Raw genomic sequence first — 18,860 nt, 5'->3', positions numbered from 1 at the left:
TAAGATTTTCTCTGCCAGCCTACATTTCCTGAGCTTTTTGGTCCAACACACTCATAACACGCTTCAAAATACATTACAGTTTACCAAGCACCCTTACCATAAATTTATAAACACAGTACTTTATTATTTAAAATACAGCTTCCCAAAAGTAGCTATAGAAGCTTACCACAGCCTTGAAATGCAGGCCAGTCTGAAAATCAAGGTCATACACACTTATTCCGAGCCAGCCTTGCAAAAATCTCATGCATTACAGACAAACAAGCATCCTCCTCAGGCCACTTCTATAAAGAAGATAACATACCCTCAGTTTAGTAACGATGCACCTTCTCACCACACAAACTCACATCTACGCAAAGCCCTTAAACCAAGGGCAGCATAAACTTTGAGTCCAAACTTATCTGCTTGCATAGAAATTTAGGTCAAAACCAACTCTGTTTTTATTCAGGTTACAACAGGCCCACTTCACAGCAGACAGCAAATCTCAGGTTTTGACAACGTTCCAGCACCATCCTATATTCCCTCCCCAGTTTTTCATTCCTTTGGCTCACTCTCTACCCACTCACTTTTCATGCATCACTCTTCAAACATCAATCAGATATGTTGTTCAGAGAGAAATACATTAATCCTTCATTCCTCTGCTCTATTTACACACTACTCTGCTCACACCAAACAGCATTAATAAAGCATTGTCCCTGCATGTGATTTTTTTGGGGGGGGGGTCAAGAAGTTACACTTGTTCACACTAGGACACTGACTGCTCTCTTGTGTAATTACGCAAAGAATGCAGGAGAAAGCTGCATAACTTGTCACTGACGCTGCTTACACCGTTTGTTGCAGAAGCTGGTAGGTGGGGAGGAGGAATCACACTACAGAAAAAGAAAAGATAGTCCCGTGATTTAGGCAATTTAATTATAACCCAGAGAAATAAGCTCTATTCCTCGCTCTTCTACATAACAGAAAGTCCCAAACCATAACTTTTGTCTTTTTTAAGTAGATGTCACACGCTGTATGTACCTTACTCTTTGAACATTTATGTGCAAATAAAATCAAGAAGAATCATGTACAGAAAACAGACCACCATAAAATTGCTATATACTCTGACAGAATGGAAATGGATATAGACATCTTGAACTGGGTGCAGAAAATTGGCAAGTAGTAATCACATTGCTGAAAGACTTTATGCCTCTACCTATCAGCAGGTCTCCTCACTTTAACAGTGTAAAAAACCACCAAAGTTCACACCTGAGAAACTCTCATAAAAATACAATAAAAATTCATGAGAAAAATAACACTGTCCTGAGTAAGAAGAAATTTGAAGTAAACTCCCAAATTATGTGGACTAACAAAAAGCCTGAATATCTACCCATTTCGTACAGCTAGCAGTATTACAAACTAAGTAAAAAATCAAGTCAATAAAAAACGCAGGTCCTTACAAAGATCATGCAGTGACACACATAAGCAATACATGCATATTGCTGGAATAATCTTCATTCTCTCACTTCCGAGCAGCTACAAATCTGACTTTCTAATTCTAAAATATTACAGATTCTGCTTCAAAGTAAGTAGATAGTCGTCTTGGTTCTAACATGTTTCAAAAGGATAAAAAAAATGCAACATTAACCTAGCCCTAGCCAAAGCAAGAAACCCTTACTTCTCTGTCACTGGCAATCGGCAAACTGCTCATACTCAGAAGGTGAACTTGAACACTCAACAGCAGTACAATAAATTAATCAGCTCAGAGTGAGGGCCTACCTGCTCTATTTGGCATCCAGTACTATGCCTGAGCATATAATTCATGCTATGCCTAAGCATGTAACATTTTAAATCCAAATCCTCAAGTTAGGCAAAGAAAAGAGATTCATGACTTAGAATCTTGACTCACAGAAAAACAAACCACAGTAAATCAATACTTAAACCAAACGAAGCACAAAAACTTCCAATCCAGGAGGCAAATTGCGAAAAACTCTATGTGCCATTCCTAAGTTTTTGTTTTGGAGGTTTGGGCAGGGAAGTTTCTAATAAGATGTGGGAAACATTAGAATAACAACACACAGACACCAATGACCTTAATGTTTTTCTGGCAGTAGTTTGCATTTGGACTAAGAAAAACGAGGCGGGGAGGGGGGGGGGGGGAACGACAGCTCAGTCACCAGAAAACCACACCAGTTATTTCAAAAATATAGTTACAAGACGGAACCAGCAAATTCCATCGTATAACAACAGCTTAGCTAACCAACTCTCGAACACAGGAGCCAAACACGATCCCCGAACACCCACCTCAGACAGCACTCCCACTAGCCAGCAGCACCACAGAGATGGGCACTGCAGCATGCGCTGAAGGTCAACATTTTCAGGCCCTGTTTTTATGTATGCTTCCCCTAACCACGTCAAGATAACAGGACCGAAAATCGCCCATCAAGACACACTTCCCTTCATGAATTAAAACACCGGAGAACTACCGGACGGGGGGGGGGGGGGGGACGACACGACGCACCCCTCCGCTCCGCACACTTGCAGCAAAAGAGAGGCTACTGAGGAAGAAGAGAGGGAGGAAGGAGGGAGGGAGGGATTCACCAGGCGGAGGGACCTCGTCAGGCGAAGTGCTGACAGCACGTTTCGTTTCCACGGGTTACGAGATCCCGCTCCTTCTTCCCCCCCCCCCCCCCCCCCCCCCCAGCCCAGCCCAGCCCGCGGGGCCGAGTCAGAGCGAAGAGGCATCTGTGTCCGCCCCCCCCCCCCGCGCCTCGCCCTGTCCCTTCACCCCAGGGAACCCCCTCACCCGCCCCGCACCGCGCCCCTTCGCACCGCTCCCCCCCCACACCACAGCCCCACTCGCGGGGAGACGCGGCGAGGGCCCACCCCTCGCTTCCCTTCCCCCCCCAAACCCGCCCGCTGCCGGGGGAGGCGGTTGCCCCTCACCTGCATCCCCGGCAGGCCCGTCTGCACGGGGGAGTGAGCCATGGCGGCGGCAGGGACGGGGAGGGGCGGGGGGGGGGGGGGGGAGCCGGGTCTCCTCAGGCGGCTCCGGGGGACAGGGCTTAGCTCATCTCCACACTCTCTCACAGGCACACACAGTCCTCCTCCTCGCCCTTCCCCCGAGCGCTGGCGCGGTGGGAAAGGGGCCGTCCCAAGCTCGGGCTCTTCAGGCCCCCGTCACGGATGCAACGGCGGCGGCGGCGGCGGCCTCCTCATCCCTCCCCCCTCCTCTTCCTCCTCCTCCTCCTCCTCCTCCTCCCCCGGCCGCGCGCGCAGGGCGGCCGTTACTGGAGCGGCCGCGCGCCCGCCCCGCCTCTCCTACCCGGCTACCTGCACGCGCCGCCCCGCCCCGTTCCTTCCTTCCCCCCCCCCCCCCCCCTCCGCCGCCATCGGCTACCGGCCGGCGGGGGGGGGGGGAGACGACAGGCCGTACAGTACCGCTGGGTGCGGAGGAGACCCGGCGTCCTCGGGTTCGAATCCCCTCAGCACCTCTAGGGCTGCGGGTTGCCGGGCGCCGGGTTTGCATCGTCGGCGAGGCGGCGGGGGGCCGCGGCCTTGCGGGGTCTTGTTGGGTTTCTTTTCGGTGGGGGGGGCTCGAAGAGCGGCCGCCGGTGGGGCTGAGCGGCGGGGCTAGGAGGCCGCTCACTTAAAATAAGGAGAGTGAGGGGTGAGGCGACAGATCCAAGATGGCAGAAACCCTAGACACGTTCTGGTGTGTCCTCTTCCTGCCTCCCCGACGCTTGGAAGCTTCAGGAAAGGTCGCGGTCACACTATCGCCCCACTGAGGAGGGATCGCCCGCTGAGGGATCGCCCCGCTGAGGAGGGATCACCCCACTGAGGGATCGCCCCGCTGAGGAGGGATCACCCCACTGAGGGATCACCCCACTGAGGGATCGCCCCGCTGAGGAGGGATCACCCCACTGAGGGATCGCCCCGCTGAGGAGGGATCACCCCGCTGAGGGATCGCCCCGCTGAGGAGGGATTGCCCCGCTGAGGGATCGCCCCGCTGAGGAGGGATCGCCCCGCTGAGGGATCACCCCGCTGAGGGATTTGGTTTCAGGAAGCGCTGGGCTTCCCGTTCAGAAGTTGCAAAAGCAGCGAAATGACGGCCGTGGTTTTGCGGTCCTTCCGAAATGGAAGAACGGTGGGTCAGCGGTCGGGTCCCCCACCCGCAGGAGGAACCCTGGACCCGTGCAAAACCCTGAAGGACGGGGCAATGTTGTATTCCTCGTATTTGGCCTATTTAAGCTGAGATTCAAGAGCTCCTTCGCACAGTTGCCAAACGCGCTATGGAGCGCCCTGAGATTCTCTTGCTTTTTTTCCCCCGCAAAAAGCTAGGTAGTTTCATGAGCGTTAAAATGATTGAAACCTGTTCAGCCAGTGGGGCTGGGATCCACAGGACAGCGGTTCACTCTCTTCTCGACTGAGTTAAAGAGAGGGGTGAGCATCTACCGCAGCATAAATTACGTTTCAGTAGGTAATCCACCAGAGAGTTTGTACAAATCTCTTAACTGCAGGAAACACTTTAAAATATAAAATAGTCTTACTGAAACGTGATTAGAACTCCCACTGAAGTTTTTCCTATAGTTATGATATGCTTTGTTGTCTAATGTGGGCTGAGCTAATGCTACACGATCTTGTTTTCCTGAAACTTGTGGAAACATAAATGTCTCTAAGATTCGTACTCCTCAAACTCAAATAAAATTAGCTAACAAACAGCCTTATACAGGCATGTCTGTGTACACACACACTGATTTTTTTTCCCTGAGAAATTAGACTAAATATACCAGCTCTTGAGTGCAGTGAAACACGGAAAAGAGGATGGATAGAAATTGTGTAGAACATTGAACTATCGGAATTCTTTTATTAGTTATTCATGAAGGAGTTGCTAGTGTCCTTAATGCTGGAATGGAGTTTAAATGATGGGGGGTTTAAATTCAGCAAATATGAAAATGTTTCTACTGTTTACTGGTATGTAATTCTCTAAGAAATGTAAAAGCTTTCATTTGAATTTTACCTCAGTCAAAAGTCAAAAAACAGTCACAAGAATCGGTATCAAAACTTTCTCTTTAGATTGTTTTCTAAAGCATTTTTGCAATCTTCTTTAAAAAAAAAAAAAAGAGAGCTTTAGTATTTCCACGGTTGCTCCGCTGTTTGCAGTAAATTTTTTAGCTTGCTAGGGAGAAAGTCAATGGGCTACAAGCGAACCTTTTCCTTTGTCCCGTGAATACCACTGAGATTTCGCTATCTCACACAACGTCAAAAATCCTCATTGAGAAAATACCAGGTTTACCATTGCCTGTGCAGCTTTATTTTTGCTCCTTTCTATATAGTGATCATGAGACAGATTTTAGCATCTGCTTTGCTTTTTGTGCAGTTGCACATTCAGTGCAGAGTGAAAATTAAAAAAGATATAAAACTAAATTTTATCTTTTTTATTACAAAAGGTGGAAAGCTATTATTTTCTGTCCATTAGCATATTCTTTGTATATACTATGAAATAATTTTCATAAGGAATGTAGACTTGATTTGCTAGAGATGTTTATGTTTTACCTTGCTAATTCCCTTTCTACATTTAGTTTGTAGATTCTCTGGCTCAGGGCACATGAGCACAAAAAAGTTCCCGTGTGCTAGCTGCTCTGAAGTAACTTTCCCCATGTAAGCTCCTAGCCTAGGGCCACCGTGAGTTCTTTCTCTTGCTTGTATGCCGTCATTGAGTAAAGATCATGGATTTATTTCATCTCAAGGTTTCAAAGTTCTGTGTTATGTGTTCAACAAGAGACTGTGCCTGAAAAAGGATTGAGCCAGTGGAATAAACTCTATGAGCAGATCAACTTCTTAAATGCAGGAAAACAAAGGAGCGGATTCAAAACTCTATGTCATAAACCAGATACCAGTCTATGTTCTAATGAAGTCAGAACAATGTATTAGAATGTCTAATGTCTGTCAGCTTCTGGATTCCATACTGTACCTTATGTTCTGATATGCTTCCAATCCCCCCTGGACCCTTGCAAATTTTCCTCTCCTTTTCTCAGCCTTTTCTGAGAAAAAAAGATTTTGTGTATTATACTCCAAAGGCTACTTTTGCAGAAATCTTTATTAAAAATAGAATGATTACATGTTATGATAGCCTGCCATCCCAGTACAATGACAGAGACTTCAAAAATAAACAGCTCTTATCATTAAGATCGTTCCTTGTTGTATGTTTTTGAAGCCAGACGTTTCCAGCATGCAAAGATTCAATTTATTTTATGTAAAAGTCTCAATACCTGGTTTGCTTTCAATTTAAAATGATATGAATACACAGATATTTTCTGCTTCGCTGGTTATATAAGGAAAACGTTGCTGAAGAAAAATATAATTACATCATTATAAAGGCAGATTGTGAACTTCTGTTTATAAACTGTCTGTGAAGAGAAAACATTGCTTGCTGACCAAGACCGAAACTTCTCAAATGAGCAATGTAAAAGACCACTGATGTCTTCTAAGTAGAAAAGTGCACCAGAAACGTAGCTCTTTTAGAATTTTTAATATGACATAAATAAATAAATAATCCTATTCTGAAATAAATACACTACAGAAAAAGCATCGTGGATTGTAACAGGTGGGACATATGTCTGCCAAATACAGCACATGAGAAATGTGACGGTGAATAAGTAGCAGGCACAAATTTACCTGGGGAAGAGGGAAGAATGAGGGGGCTGAATGCATGACAGTATTACTTGCAGTAACGTACGGCTACGGAGTTATGGAGACTCCCGCACGGACGGGGTTGAGTTGGTCCATCTTGTATGGCAGCAGGGGTATCCTGCCACCCTTGGCCTGAGGGCTGTAGAGCAATTAACCGAATCACAGTACCATACTGCTCACTGCTCAGCTTGTTAATGGATTTTTTTTCTTGCTTCCTTATCATCTTTATCCACCACTATCTTTTGTCTTTCCTGTTTCCTTTTTCTATGCTGTTTTTGACTGATCAATTTCTTAGTAAACTGTTTTAACATGTATATATGTAAAATGTGTCATTTCTTCTCTTAACTGTATATATTAGGTTCCTGGTCTTACCCTTTTTTTAATTACCCTGTTAGTAGCCTGATGGACTATGTACTCAAAATTAAATTCTCAGTAATTTGTCAGTAAGGCTCCGTTTTGAATACTTGCATTTTAAATGTATGACACTAGCCTGTTTCATATAATGCAAAGCAGCTTTAACAAGGCTCTTCACAAATGGACCTTAAAGAATTTAAGTGTTCCTGGGGTAAAAGGGGAGGTCCTCACATGCGTCTGTAACTGATGATAGAGAGGAAAGAAAAAAATAAAAACATTTCACTGTGGAGGGTGTTACCAGTAGACTGTCACAGGAATTCATCTGGGATCAATCTTGGCTCAGCATATCCATGAATGACCTAGAAAAGAGACTAAAGAGAAATGACAAAATAGTCTCACATTGCCGAGTATCAGGAGGTAAAAACTAAAATGAACCACAAGGGGTTGCAGAAGAATCTCAGAGTGAGTGACTGCTGAGTGACATACCAGCAGATGGGAGTTCAGTGCTGAAAACTATACAGGGGGAAAGTACGTGGGAGAAGAGTTTAACTTGACATACTGGAGTTCTTGCCAATCAAGAAGGAAATCTTGGCTGTCACTGATTTCAAATCAGTCAGAAGATAAAACTGTGTTAGGAGTTATTGGGAAAGGAATAAAGAAGACAATGTTGTTATACCTCACTATAAATCCATGCTGCTCCTGTAGACTGTATCTTCCATTTCCAAAATGATACTGTAGCATAGAAGATGACACCAGAAATGGAAGAAAACTGAGATCAAAGATTCAAAAAAAATTTCTCTAGATGGAGAAATTAAATACATTATGACTCCTCAGCTTAGGAAAGAGACTTTTCATGAGGATAGCAGAGTTCTGTAACCTCATGAATGGCCTGAAGAAGGTGATGAGGGAGTGTCTGTACACTTTTTCTCATAACAACAGCTATCAGACAGAAACTTGAAAATAGAGAAAAACAGGTAACAACACAAATGAATAATGGACCTCACTGCCATGAGATTGGGGGGGGGGGGGGGGATTTCATTTGAAAAATTGGCAAATTCATGGAAGAATTGTTCATACAACAGCAACATGTTAGAAATAACTTTGCCTAGCTTCCCAATGTCAATCTATAGTCTTTACTAAGACAAATTAAAAAGAGTATTAAGTTTTGATAGAGCACTAGAAGAGAAAAAAATAACAGGACTCTGGAGAGCCCACTAAAGAGTAATGAAAATCAAAGAGAGAAAGTCAGGCTTTCAGCTTCACGTACAGTGAACAGTGAAATAATCGAACAGCCTACCCATATAGCCAGATGGATCCCATTCCTCTTCATGTGGTTTTATATTGACATCAGGAACAGAATTTCTCTGAATGGGAAGAAATAAGCTATCAGAATCTGCTCTTTTGACTTTTATGCAGATGGGCTTAAACCCTCATATTACCAAATTGATATCATAATTATAGCTGAATTGGCACATTACCATTCAGAAACTTTTTTTTTAAGTTTAAATAATACATATTTGCACTCTAAATAATACATATTTGCTACTGTTCAGCCATTTCTGAATTGGAGAATGGGTGGAAATGCTGTGTGTCTGTTACTGAACATTTTTATTCTGGTTCTAGTTTGCCCCTAGTCCAATGGGATGTGGCTGAAGGGATTTTATTCAGCGACGGAGGGCCGGTAGGGAACACTGCGCTGGAACTTGTAAGCTGCAAGGGTGGGTCTATGTTCTGCTAGTGAGCTATGCAAAAGCGGACGGCTGAACCCCGCAGACCCGGGGAGTCACATCTTCTGCTGGAACAGCATATGGAGGTCAGCCAGCAGTAACTCGGAGCAGCCCTGACCCTCCGGGGAGACCGACTAGGTGACAGAGTCCCTAAATCAGGCTCCTCCTCACCCCTCCCCTACCGCTCCGCGAGGTGTAAGAGGGTTATTCCCCAGGCTGCCTTCCGTATCTTTCTTCTCGCACCGGCTGTTCGGCTCTCTCGCGACACTCTCCATCAGGAATTTTACAATCAAGATTTAAAATGGTCTGCCTAACTGTTTATGGCTTGAGATTGTTTACGAGGTCCTGAACCAAAACTGCCTTGAGAAACAGGAATTTACACCCTCTAGCTGTTCTCTGGAAACACTTTTTAACACTAAATTTTTTTTTTTTTTTTTTAATAAAATTATTTCCTACCCTTGTCCAGTTCCTTGGCTCATCCATGGAAGAATAAGTCCCTGTTTGAGCAGATCTCTCAGAAAGGAAAGGAGAAAGGACTGGGCATTGTGCTGAAATGAGAACCCATAGTCAGGATGACTCAGTGTGCAGAAATGAACTATAATTATATCTGTGGGTTTTCGTTCACTGATTTAGCTATTTCATGTTTATAAAGTTTGCCCAGAAAGCTCCACTTCTGTAGGGCCTCGTTAAGGACATTTACAACACCCATATTCTGACATTCTTCTACTGTGCTGAAGGAGAAACGCACATTTCCCTGTTAATAACAAAAAAATATCCTTGTGTTGTCCAGAACTGACATTTTTTTCCTGCCTTTAATTGTGTTTGCTCTACAAGATTAATTTCTAGTGTGCTTTCAAACTATGTGGGGATCATACCCCTACAAAACGGGGGTTTCTGTGTTTCCACCAAAATCTGAAAATTTCAGTTTTCAATTTTTGGTGGAAATTGGGTCCCTTCTACAAAGTTCATGATGGAGCCTTTCTTCCTCTCTACATGCCATGGGTAACCCTGCAGCCATGTATTTATGCCAGCAGAGGAAGCTTACGTAGCTTCAAAAGCACACAGATTGCCTTCTACAGCTAGACGTGGCTGTGCATTTAAGTTCTGGTTCAATAAGCCATCCTGTGAGAAAATGATTTTGTCTAGTACAGAAGCAGAGGTTGAAGTTCAAACAGTGACATTCTGCTTTAGGTCTCGTGAATGCTGAAGGAAAAAAAAAAAAGGCTATTAGATTATGTTCCCCAAAGAAAAATCCAGTATTTTGCTATGTTTGTGTAAAACGTGCTGTTCTATATATGTATTTCACTTCCTGCAGTGATGTAATTCATATCGTTCATAGAAAATTGCTGGGTTTTAAGATTCTTATTAATAGGAGAAAATTCGCTTTCTTGTAGTGCTGAGAATCATAATGGGTAAGCCGGAATGAGGCAGGAAATGGAAGAAACGTCTCGAGTGTTGTATGCCCTTTATTAATAATGAGCAGAATATAAGTGCCTGAAAGTATTTTAGTATTCCAGGCAGACAATTAAAATTAGATGGGGACCTAGAGCTCATTAAGAAACATGAGATTGATTATACCGCACTGTGCCTCTGCCCCCGAAGAGCATCATTTCATTAAATCTTGCTTTTTATAAACCTTTCTCTTAGCCCCTTGTCACACAAACCAAACATATGCAAACAGAAGAAAACATACCTTCTCGAGCTTCTTCTCACATTTCACATTTTGTAATGGAGACATCAGTTCTTATCTCAGATTAATGTCTACGTACACAGCAGACTAGCAAAATCTCCAGACTAAATGGATCCATTAAGGGTGACCCTATAATCGCGATGAGACGCTCTAACCTCTAACTATGTCCCTAGAGATCCCATGTCATCACAGATCTAAAATGTTTGCTTGCAGGCTACGGTTGTCCCGGCAGAAAAAGTTGCACTGTATCTCACTGATAACTGATAAGTAGCGGTCTTACAGTTGACTGCACTGCTTCACTATTTTAATTCAAGAATTATCCCATTTTACCCTTCATTAATCTCATGATATACCAGAAGCTACCTGTAAAATCTTCTGTTGACAGAAGTGTATTGTATTCATCCATTGAACACAAAAACATATGGATTCCCACAGGCTTCAGTTTTCAGTCTAGGATGTTGGTAACAAACGAAAATCATTGCAACGTGATGGTTTTTTTAGGGTACAGCTTCATGTTGCGCTTAATCCAATTTAGCTGCGGTCTGCTGCCAAAGTGCTGATCCTGCTCTTCCTTTCTCCCAGCCCTGGCTCCCGTCCTTGCATTAGCAATCACATGCCCGCATGGTGATTTGGATCGGTTCACTGATCCCGTGGGAAATGCCTCCACATCCTGCTGGATTAGTCTCCTGCGGCAGCGGTCCCTGGGTGTCACGCAGCCGGGACACCGTGGGTGCGCGTGGGACGGAGGGAGGCCAGCGCATCCCCATTCACTGGCAGCCCCCAGTTAGCTCAGGTGAGGTGGAAGGTGAAACTCCATCCAGAATGTCCTGTATGGAGTGGGATGGTGGCTCCAGCTCTTTCATACCACAAAAATCCACCTTCTCGGCTTGCAGCAAGGAATGCTCCCGCCCATGGTTTAAGCCCAAAGCTGTGTATGCGGAGTGGTCGGTCTTTGCAGAGCAGGTACAGAAGCACACAGTGGAGGGATGACTTTGCTGCAACTAAACCTCTTTGCTAGGCAATCAGAGACCCTCAGTGCTTAGAAACACAAGCCTGCGGCCTTTCTAGCCCCCAAACTTAACACCCAAGAGTGAAAAGCCAGAAATCACAGATAGACCCCAAACTGTGAGGTTTTTATTCTGGGAGGGTTTCTATTAGGAAAATAAATTACAGGTTGTAAGCTGTTTTCTAATGTCTGAACCCTCCATCATCCCCACTAAGTATGTGCGTGGGACAGTTACAGCCTGTAATAACTGTGCCCCCACAAAAATGCAGGTCCTGTGCATGTGCCTTCCCACCCTCCCCATCATTCCCATCCCACAGCCTTCTAAAAGTAGTTACCCAGTAAGTTCCTGCAGTGCTCATGGTGCTCTGACACGCTCCAGCCACCTTCCACCTCCTCCTGCAGACCTCCTTTCATTCACAAAAATCTGCTGCAACCTCCCACTTGCACCAGACCTCTGGCAAGATCCCAAAGCCTCACGCTCCTTTGGCATCTACAGTTGTCAGCTCCATTTTCCTCCCGTCTTTTTCATGAGAGCAGGCTTCCTGGGGATTTTGGACTGAGCGTATCTTTTCTTCCCGCTGAGATAGTGGGTACCTGATACTTTACTTGCAAAGAAGAACAGATTTTGCTGCTCCACATCAGCACCGGTGTTCTTCCCTGCTCAGAAGTAAATTTACAGGGGGAGTTATGGGCTGTAGGCTCCTATTAACACTGATGGAGTAGCAGAGCTGCAGAGACTTCCCACCCCGCTGTCTCCTGATAGCAGAGGGATTTGCCTCAGCACCGTAGAAATGATCAGAGGGAATTGCAGGAGCCCACAAATCTCCATTTATTTTCTGGTGAGGCTTAAATGAGAAATACACAGATGGGCCCCAAATCTGCTACCAAGAATTATCTGTACTGGCTCTGTATCTTCTGAATACAGCAAGAAATACAGGGATGACCCTGCTTGGTATACAGACTGACTTGGGCTAAATGCAAATTTCTGCTACGCTCAGTGTCCAGAAGTCACTTAGACACTCTGTTCTTCCTGGGTCAGGTTCTGTTTTCCTATCTTAATACTGCGATTGTCTTGCACATCTGCTCTCAGTTCTGCTTCTTGCACCTAGAATATATCCTGGCCCCAACTGCACCTTCCTCCCAAACTCCCTTGGTGCAAATCATGACCTTCCCCGCTCTTCTTTTGAGAATCTCTCCAGTGCCAATGCACTGCCCACCCGGACCAGACACGGAAAGGTGCTGTAGTTGTGTGCATTGAGGGGCTCGGGCAAAGCATACCTATCAGTGGAAAGATTCTCATCAACTTCGCTGGACTTTTGATTTCTGCTGTTTGTAGGTAGTACATAGGCTCCTCAGCCCATGGCGCATCTTCCTTTCTCACTTGTATAGAGGCTGACACTGTAGCCACTGACTTACTTATTTCCACGAGCAAGTTTCTCAAAGAATGTAATGCAGTTCTGTGCTTGCATTTATTTGCATTTATGAATGTAAAATAAAAATTTCTAACCTGTTCCTTATTACAGCTCAAGGTTTTACCCTGTGCTTTTATGTCATTCTTCCAGCAGAAACACAAGACCATGTAGTTATGTTCTGACTGTTAAGCAGAGAGAAGCACTTTCAAAATATGTGTATCTGTGACTTTTATACATGTAAAGTGTTTGTATTTAATGATTTGGGTGTTTAACCAACTTCTGTAGAGATTATTTTTAAAGTATTTCAGTTCACCTTTAAAAGTAGATTCAAGAAGTCCCTGTGAGGATGAGGGTGCAGTGTCATTAGGGGTTTTAGCTGCTCAAAGACTGCCCCTCCCAGTGACCACCTCCTTCTTCAGCACTGACATCGTTTCATAATAACTTAACCTGAGCTGGAAACCACACCTCTCCCCTACAGCGACCCTGAGCTGAAGTTTCTTCTGCTTTCCATAGGGCAGACACAGTAGAGGACAGAGCAGGGAGGAGCAGCTCTGGGGAGAGGGATCAGGGTGCAGCCGTCCTTGCACACAGGTCCTTGGCCCCAACCTGAAGATCTCGTTAGAAGTGCCCTGGGAATTGCCATCGAGTGATTATCCTAACTCCTCCCATCCCAAAGCTTTGGCACCCGGTGTCCCAAACTCTTCCACATCAGCCCTTCCCAAACTATTTCAGCATCCGACGCCAGGTTAATCCAAATCTCTCCTCCTAGCAGCTCTGCCTCCCAAAGCTCTCCCATCCAAGTCACAACCCACTGCAAATCCTTTCTGCCTGGAAGACGGCTTCAAGACCAGTTGCCTGAGGGGCCATCCAGACCCTGCTCACAACCCTCGCAGCAGCAGCATCCACAGGCTACAGACCTTCTTGCCCTCCCAAGGACTCTAACAGCCCTATACCCAAAGCTCTTTCCTAAGCGTGCCCGAGTTTGACCCCAAAGTTTGTGGGGTAGCTCAAAAACCTGCTTCTGCATATGCTTGAGAAGATGTCAGTGTGAAAAGAGCAGCGTTTAGGAGAGGTCTAATACTGAATGTCATTCAGGAATGAGATGCTCTTCCAGCAAACTCCCTTAATGGACTGTATCTAGCTGGCATGGCCTCACCAAGGGGCATCTCAGTGAGCTGGGGCCCCTACCAAATGTGGTGGTTGTGGCTTTCTTTTTAAAGACAGGGGATGGGTTCTGTGGTTGTACAACAGATTAACAGTTTGGGAAGTCACCCAGGAGGCAGGAATCTGAAATCAGTGCGTCCTTAGTCTGTCAGAACCAAGTGTAGATTCAGCCCAAATTCTGTATCCACTGAAAAATTATCTTTTGCTGGAACATCTATACACCCCTGTATTTAACACAGTGCTGTTTTCTCGGGGGATGTCTGCTGTGCCCACAGGAGCCAATTTTGCTTTGTCTGACTGACATTTTGCTCAGTTACAAAAACTGCCTCAAACCTGCTTGTGGCTTTGCTTCTTAGGGTAGAATTTCATGCCCAGGGTTTAAGTAAGTAAGTCCTGCAGTTAAATTGGATTAACTGCAACATGAAGATGTACGCAGTGATTTTATCATCTTTTAGAGTAAGACTGCTGGGTGCTGCAGAACAGTCGGCTTTATTCTTGTTCTTTACTATTCTGTCAAAGTCTCTTTTTATAATACCACGTAGGATTTCGGCAGTTTTAACAAGTTTTTAAAAGTTTTAAGGAGACATGACTTCCACCAGGGCTGCCAGGGACCACCTCTTCCTTAAATCCATCCAGATATTTTCATTTTCCTCAACACACAGCAGCCCTACGGTCTTCAAAAGCACTACCGATGGATGCACGGGGTGTTTTTCATAGGGGTAACCCGAAGCTTTGTGATAACTGCGAGTAAAAAATGATGAAGGCAAGGATGCAAGAGGGTTTTTTCTGGGAGGCTCTCCCCCCCCCCCCCCCAGCTTTTCCTGCCTTTGTGGTGTATTTTTGTGCCACCTGGTGGTAAGAAATGACCCGCCACTCCCGGGGAGGTGGGGGTGGAATTTTGGGGGACCTCGGGCAGCTTTGCCTGAGCAAGGAACCTGGAGTTGGCAGAAAAAAAAAAAAAAGGGTTAAATAAAGGCAGGAGAGCGTCGTATATTTTAGTCCTATTAATATTACCTAGAATCTGTAGTCACAGACTGGCGCTTCGTTGCAAAAAAAAAAAAAAAAAAAACAAACCAAAACCGATCTGGGGAAAGCAAATCAATCCCTCCTGTTCTGGAAGCAGCCTCAAGGCAGGTCGGAGATGGCTTCTCTGATTCCTCCTGGTTCTGCCAGGCTCCTTGAGCTGGAAATAGGTGGCAGAGAGCAGCTCCTTGGGTCTGCAAGTTAGGAGAGGGAGCGAGTTCATCAGCTGGGCGCTGGGGCAGCCGTCTGCTCTGAAGCTGATGTAGTGGAGAAATGATGAGTCACGCTTGCAATGCATGTGTGAACTAACGAGCCAAAACCAAAAAACCCAACCAACCAAAAAAAAAAACCAAAAAAACCAACCCAAACCCCAGCCTGGGCTTCTGTAGCTCTATCAGGAATGTGATGGTGAATGACCACAGCCTGGTCCCAAACAGGGGGAGGAGATGGTCTGCGACAGTAAATTCTTGCCCTGCTGCGACAGAGAATAGTATGACCGTTAGTCTTCTATTCCTGCTCCCTGTAGAGCAGCAGAAGTCCAGGGTAGAGGACTACCTGGACCTGGAGGTCCTTTCCACAACCCCCCCCCCACTCATTTCCATGCTCAGTTTCTCAAGTGCAGTCCCCCCTTCCCATGCCCCCCCCGGTTCAGCACTCAGCCAGGCCCTGCCAGCGTGGGACATTCACAGCTTTAACTTTAGTAAACTCATGCAGCAGTGTTGCCCCCCCGCCCTCCCATGTTTGGGATCAGATTTCGGTAAAAATGCATTCAATATCATTAATTCAGTTAGGTGGTTACAGAACTGCTCTCGGGCACTCTGTTGAAGTAAAGTACAAGCCTGAAGGAGCTGCACCAATTGAATTAACCTTTACTTGAAATATTTTTTTGTAAGATAAGACCTTTAGGAAATAGGACTCCCATCTAAGTAGAAGACATTTCCAATTTTTACTACCAAGGAAGCATGGCATGGCTTCAGGAGAGCTGATTTTTTTTTTTTTTTTTTTTTTTAAGTTTATCAGGCTCAAACAAAGTATTTTTCGCACCTGTGAGGACTGGGTGTTCAATGTGGAGTAAAAAAGCCCTGTATAGGCTATGATGGAAAGAAGCTCTGACAGGAACATACATTGCAGTCAGCCGAATCTCACAGGAGGACAAACACAATTTCACATGAGCAGACGGATGAGATTTCAGCTTAATCTCATGAGGGCTTTATTTGCCGCTAACGGCAGAAGCAGGTCAAACGAGGGGTTGCAACAACAGCTTGAGAGCGAGTGCTGTGAAAGTGGCTCGCTCTACTTCATGCCTAGCTCTCGCATCATTTTCTCTTTAGCTATGCAGTTTCTGGTTTTATTTCCTCCCCGGCCCCAAAACACAGCAATGGTGTTACGGAGACAGCCACTTTCGCCTCAAATGGTCTCTTTATGAGTGTTCCAGAAGGTCTTATGGCCGTTTTGGCATTGCAGGGAAAGCCAGCTTTTTCTTTCCAGTACTTCTGCTGGCAAAGGCGAACCTATCTAATTAGCTTCTGCAATAATTAGGATTCTTTTAGGATGCAGTCAGTGACAGTTGTAACACTGCTTAAGATAGTCAAATCGGTGTTTGGCATTCAGTACGAAGGATGTAATAACGCGTAGTTTCTACGAGCTGTCAAAAGGCTTTGGGCTCGGCGTCTCGTTGGAAATGACCCTTTACAAAAGCACAAGCGGCTCGGCTACGTCCAGCCCAGCTGCTACCCCAGAAAGCAGTCACGGAGCCTACGCGGGGAAGAACCGTGCCTGCTGCACCACGGGCTTCCCCCGTGAGGGTGCACTGCCTACACCCCACCTTTCGCTCAAGCTTACTCAGGCCCTGCCGCGAGAGCCCGGCTCTTCACTGAGCTCCCCACGCTTACGAAATGCATACCCCAGCCCGTCCTCTCCAAAAAGGTGGCGAACCAATTCCCACACCCTGCCCATTTTTTCCCTAACTGCCCCCCTTTGCTCTCTGTCCTGGTTTCAGCTGGGATAGTTAACTGTCTTCCTAGTAGCTGGTAGGGTGCTATGTTTTGAGTTCAGTATGAGAAGAATGTTGATAACGCTGATGTTTTCAGTTGTTGCTAAATAGTGTTTAGACTCATGTCAAGGATTTTTCAGCTTCTCATGCCCAGCCAGCGAGAAAGCTGGAGGGGCACAAGAAGTTGGCACAGGACACAGCCAGAGCACCTGACCCAAACTGGCCAACAGGGTATTCCATACCGTGGGACGTCCCATCCAGTATAGGAACTGGGAAGTGGGAGCGGGGAATCGCCGCTCGGGGACTAGCTGGGTGCCGGTCGGCGGGTGGTGAGCAATTGCCCTGCGCATCGTTTGTACATTCCAATCCTTTCATTATTGCTGTTGTCATTTTATTAGTGTTATCATTATCATTATTAGTTTCTTCTTTTCTGTTCTATTAAACCGTTCTTACCTCAACCCGTGGGTTTTGCTTCTTTTTCCCGATTCCCACTGGGGGGGGGCGGGGGGAGCGAGCGGCTGCGTGGTGCTTGGTTGCTGGCTGGGGTTAAACCACGACACCGTCCCATAGAGTCATTGCACCAGGACGCTGCTGAGACCTTCCAAGTAGGTGCCAGCAGTGGGTGGTCACTGATCTTCACATAAGGCTCTTAAAACATACCTGTGATTTGAACCAATTCAGGTAAGCACGTAGCTACTCTCTGAAAAACACAGGTCCCGTTTTGCTCATCTTCCTCTCCTCTCTCTCCCTCCTAAGCAGTCAGATCCACTGTTAAACTTCCTGGGACATGGACTTGTTATCCGCCTCTGGGCATTAGGTATTTTATGCAGAGCTTTGACTCGGATTAGGAGCGAGCATGGGAAAATGATAAAATTTAACAGCAATAATGGAGAGTCCATTGAATTGCAGGCTCTCACGTTACCTTTGTTCTGTGCTAAACTCCACAAAACCCTGTCCTGCAGTGGTGCCTCTAGGAAGAACAGCAGTGATTGAATTAGGCTGGAAATGGGGAATCCTTGATTGTCCTGAACCACCTCCAGGAGAAGTAGGATGATTTCAGGAGTTGTTACTTCCCCCTTGATAATTTGTCTCTCTTTCACTCTTTAAGGCATGACCCAGTTATTTTATTATCAATATTCTAACCTCTGCAACACTGTCAGCGATATTGTGGTAAAGCACCGCGTCAAGGTGTGAATGAAAAACGTGAAAGTAATTTGTAGAGCAACAGCATGTATAGGTGGCTTGCAATTGCTTCCAGGAATAGAATTCCAGGAATTTAAAAAACCCAACAGATTTGTATAGACCTTTGCCTAAAACTATAGAGAAGACTTTGAAAGGAGTGTGCTGCTCATTGGCCCATTTTCAAGAACAGCAAATGGCAGGGACTGGATTCATGTAGTTCAGAAAATCTGACTTTGAACAGTTTTAAGTCAAGTGTCCTTAGGTTGAGCTAACGAGCAGTAGGAAAAACATGGAAGCTGTACAGTATATTTGTAATATTAGTAAGCATATGGACATACACATCCCTGTATCTACCTGGCCAGACATGAGTACAGTTTTGATTGCTAGAACGGGCTTTCATAGTTCACCACTCTTGCATTTTTTTAAAAGGTTTTTGTTTGTTTTAAATAAGAACTGAAGTTAGAATGATCAGCTGTTAACTCGATTGATTTCAGGGCATCTTCTCTGTAACACTAAAAGATATGCAAAAGACCCTCCCAGCAGTCTGGTAGTCTAGACAGCAGCATCCAGAACTAAACACTGTCTTATCAAACTCCATTTCTAACTGTTTTCCTGGGTGGGGGACTCTATTCTCCGTGCATAC

The 18,860-nt window shown here is 45.4% G+C and overlaps 1 protein-coding gene across 2 annotated transcripts in view; it reads right to left on the bottom strand.

Annotated features, from left to right (window-relative positions):
* The window catches only part of STK24 (serine/threonine kinase 24), a 64,556-nt gene extending 61,324 nt beyond the window's left edge, over window positions 1-3,232 (bottom strand). The window contains exon 1 of one of the 2 annotated variants that reach the window (XM_030036536.1): window positions 2,920-3,232. In XM_030036536.1, the coding sequence (XP_029892396.1) occupies window positions 2,920-2,961 (42 nt within the window). In that variant the 5' untranslated portion in view covers window positions 2,962-3,232. Of the gene's footprint in view, window positions 1-166; window positions 261-2,919 lie in introns of those variants that run through there. The other variant, XM_030036537.2, reaches the window with a different exon arrangement.
* Window positions 3,233-18,860: the final 15,628 nt, after the last annotated feature.

The sequence above is a fragment of the Aquila chrysaetos genome, chromosome 14, assembly GCF_900496995.4.
Source record: "Aquila chrysaetos chrysaetos chromosome 14, bAquChr1.4, whole genome shotgun sequence".
NCBI lineage: Eukaryota > Metazoa > Chordata > Aves > Accipitriformes > Accipitridae > Aquila > Aquila chrysaetos.
The sequence above is the reverse complement of the archived record's forward strand: the minus strand, read 5'-3'. Positions and strand labels throughout refer to the sequence as shown.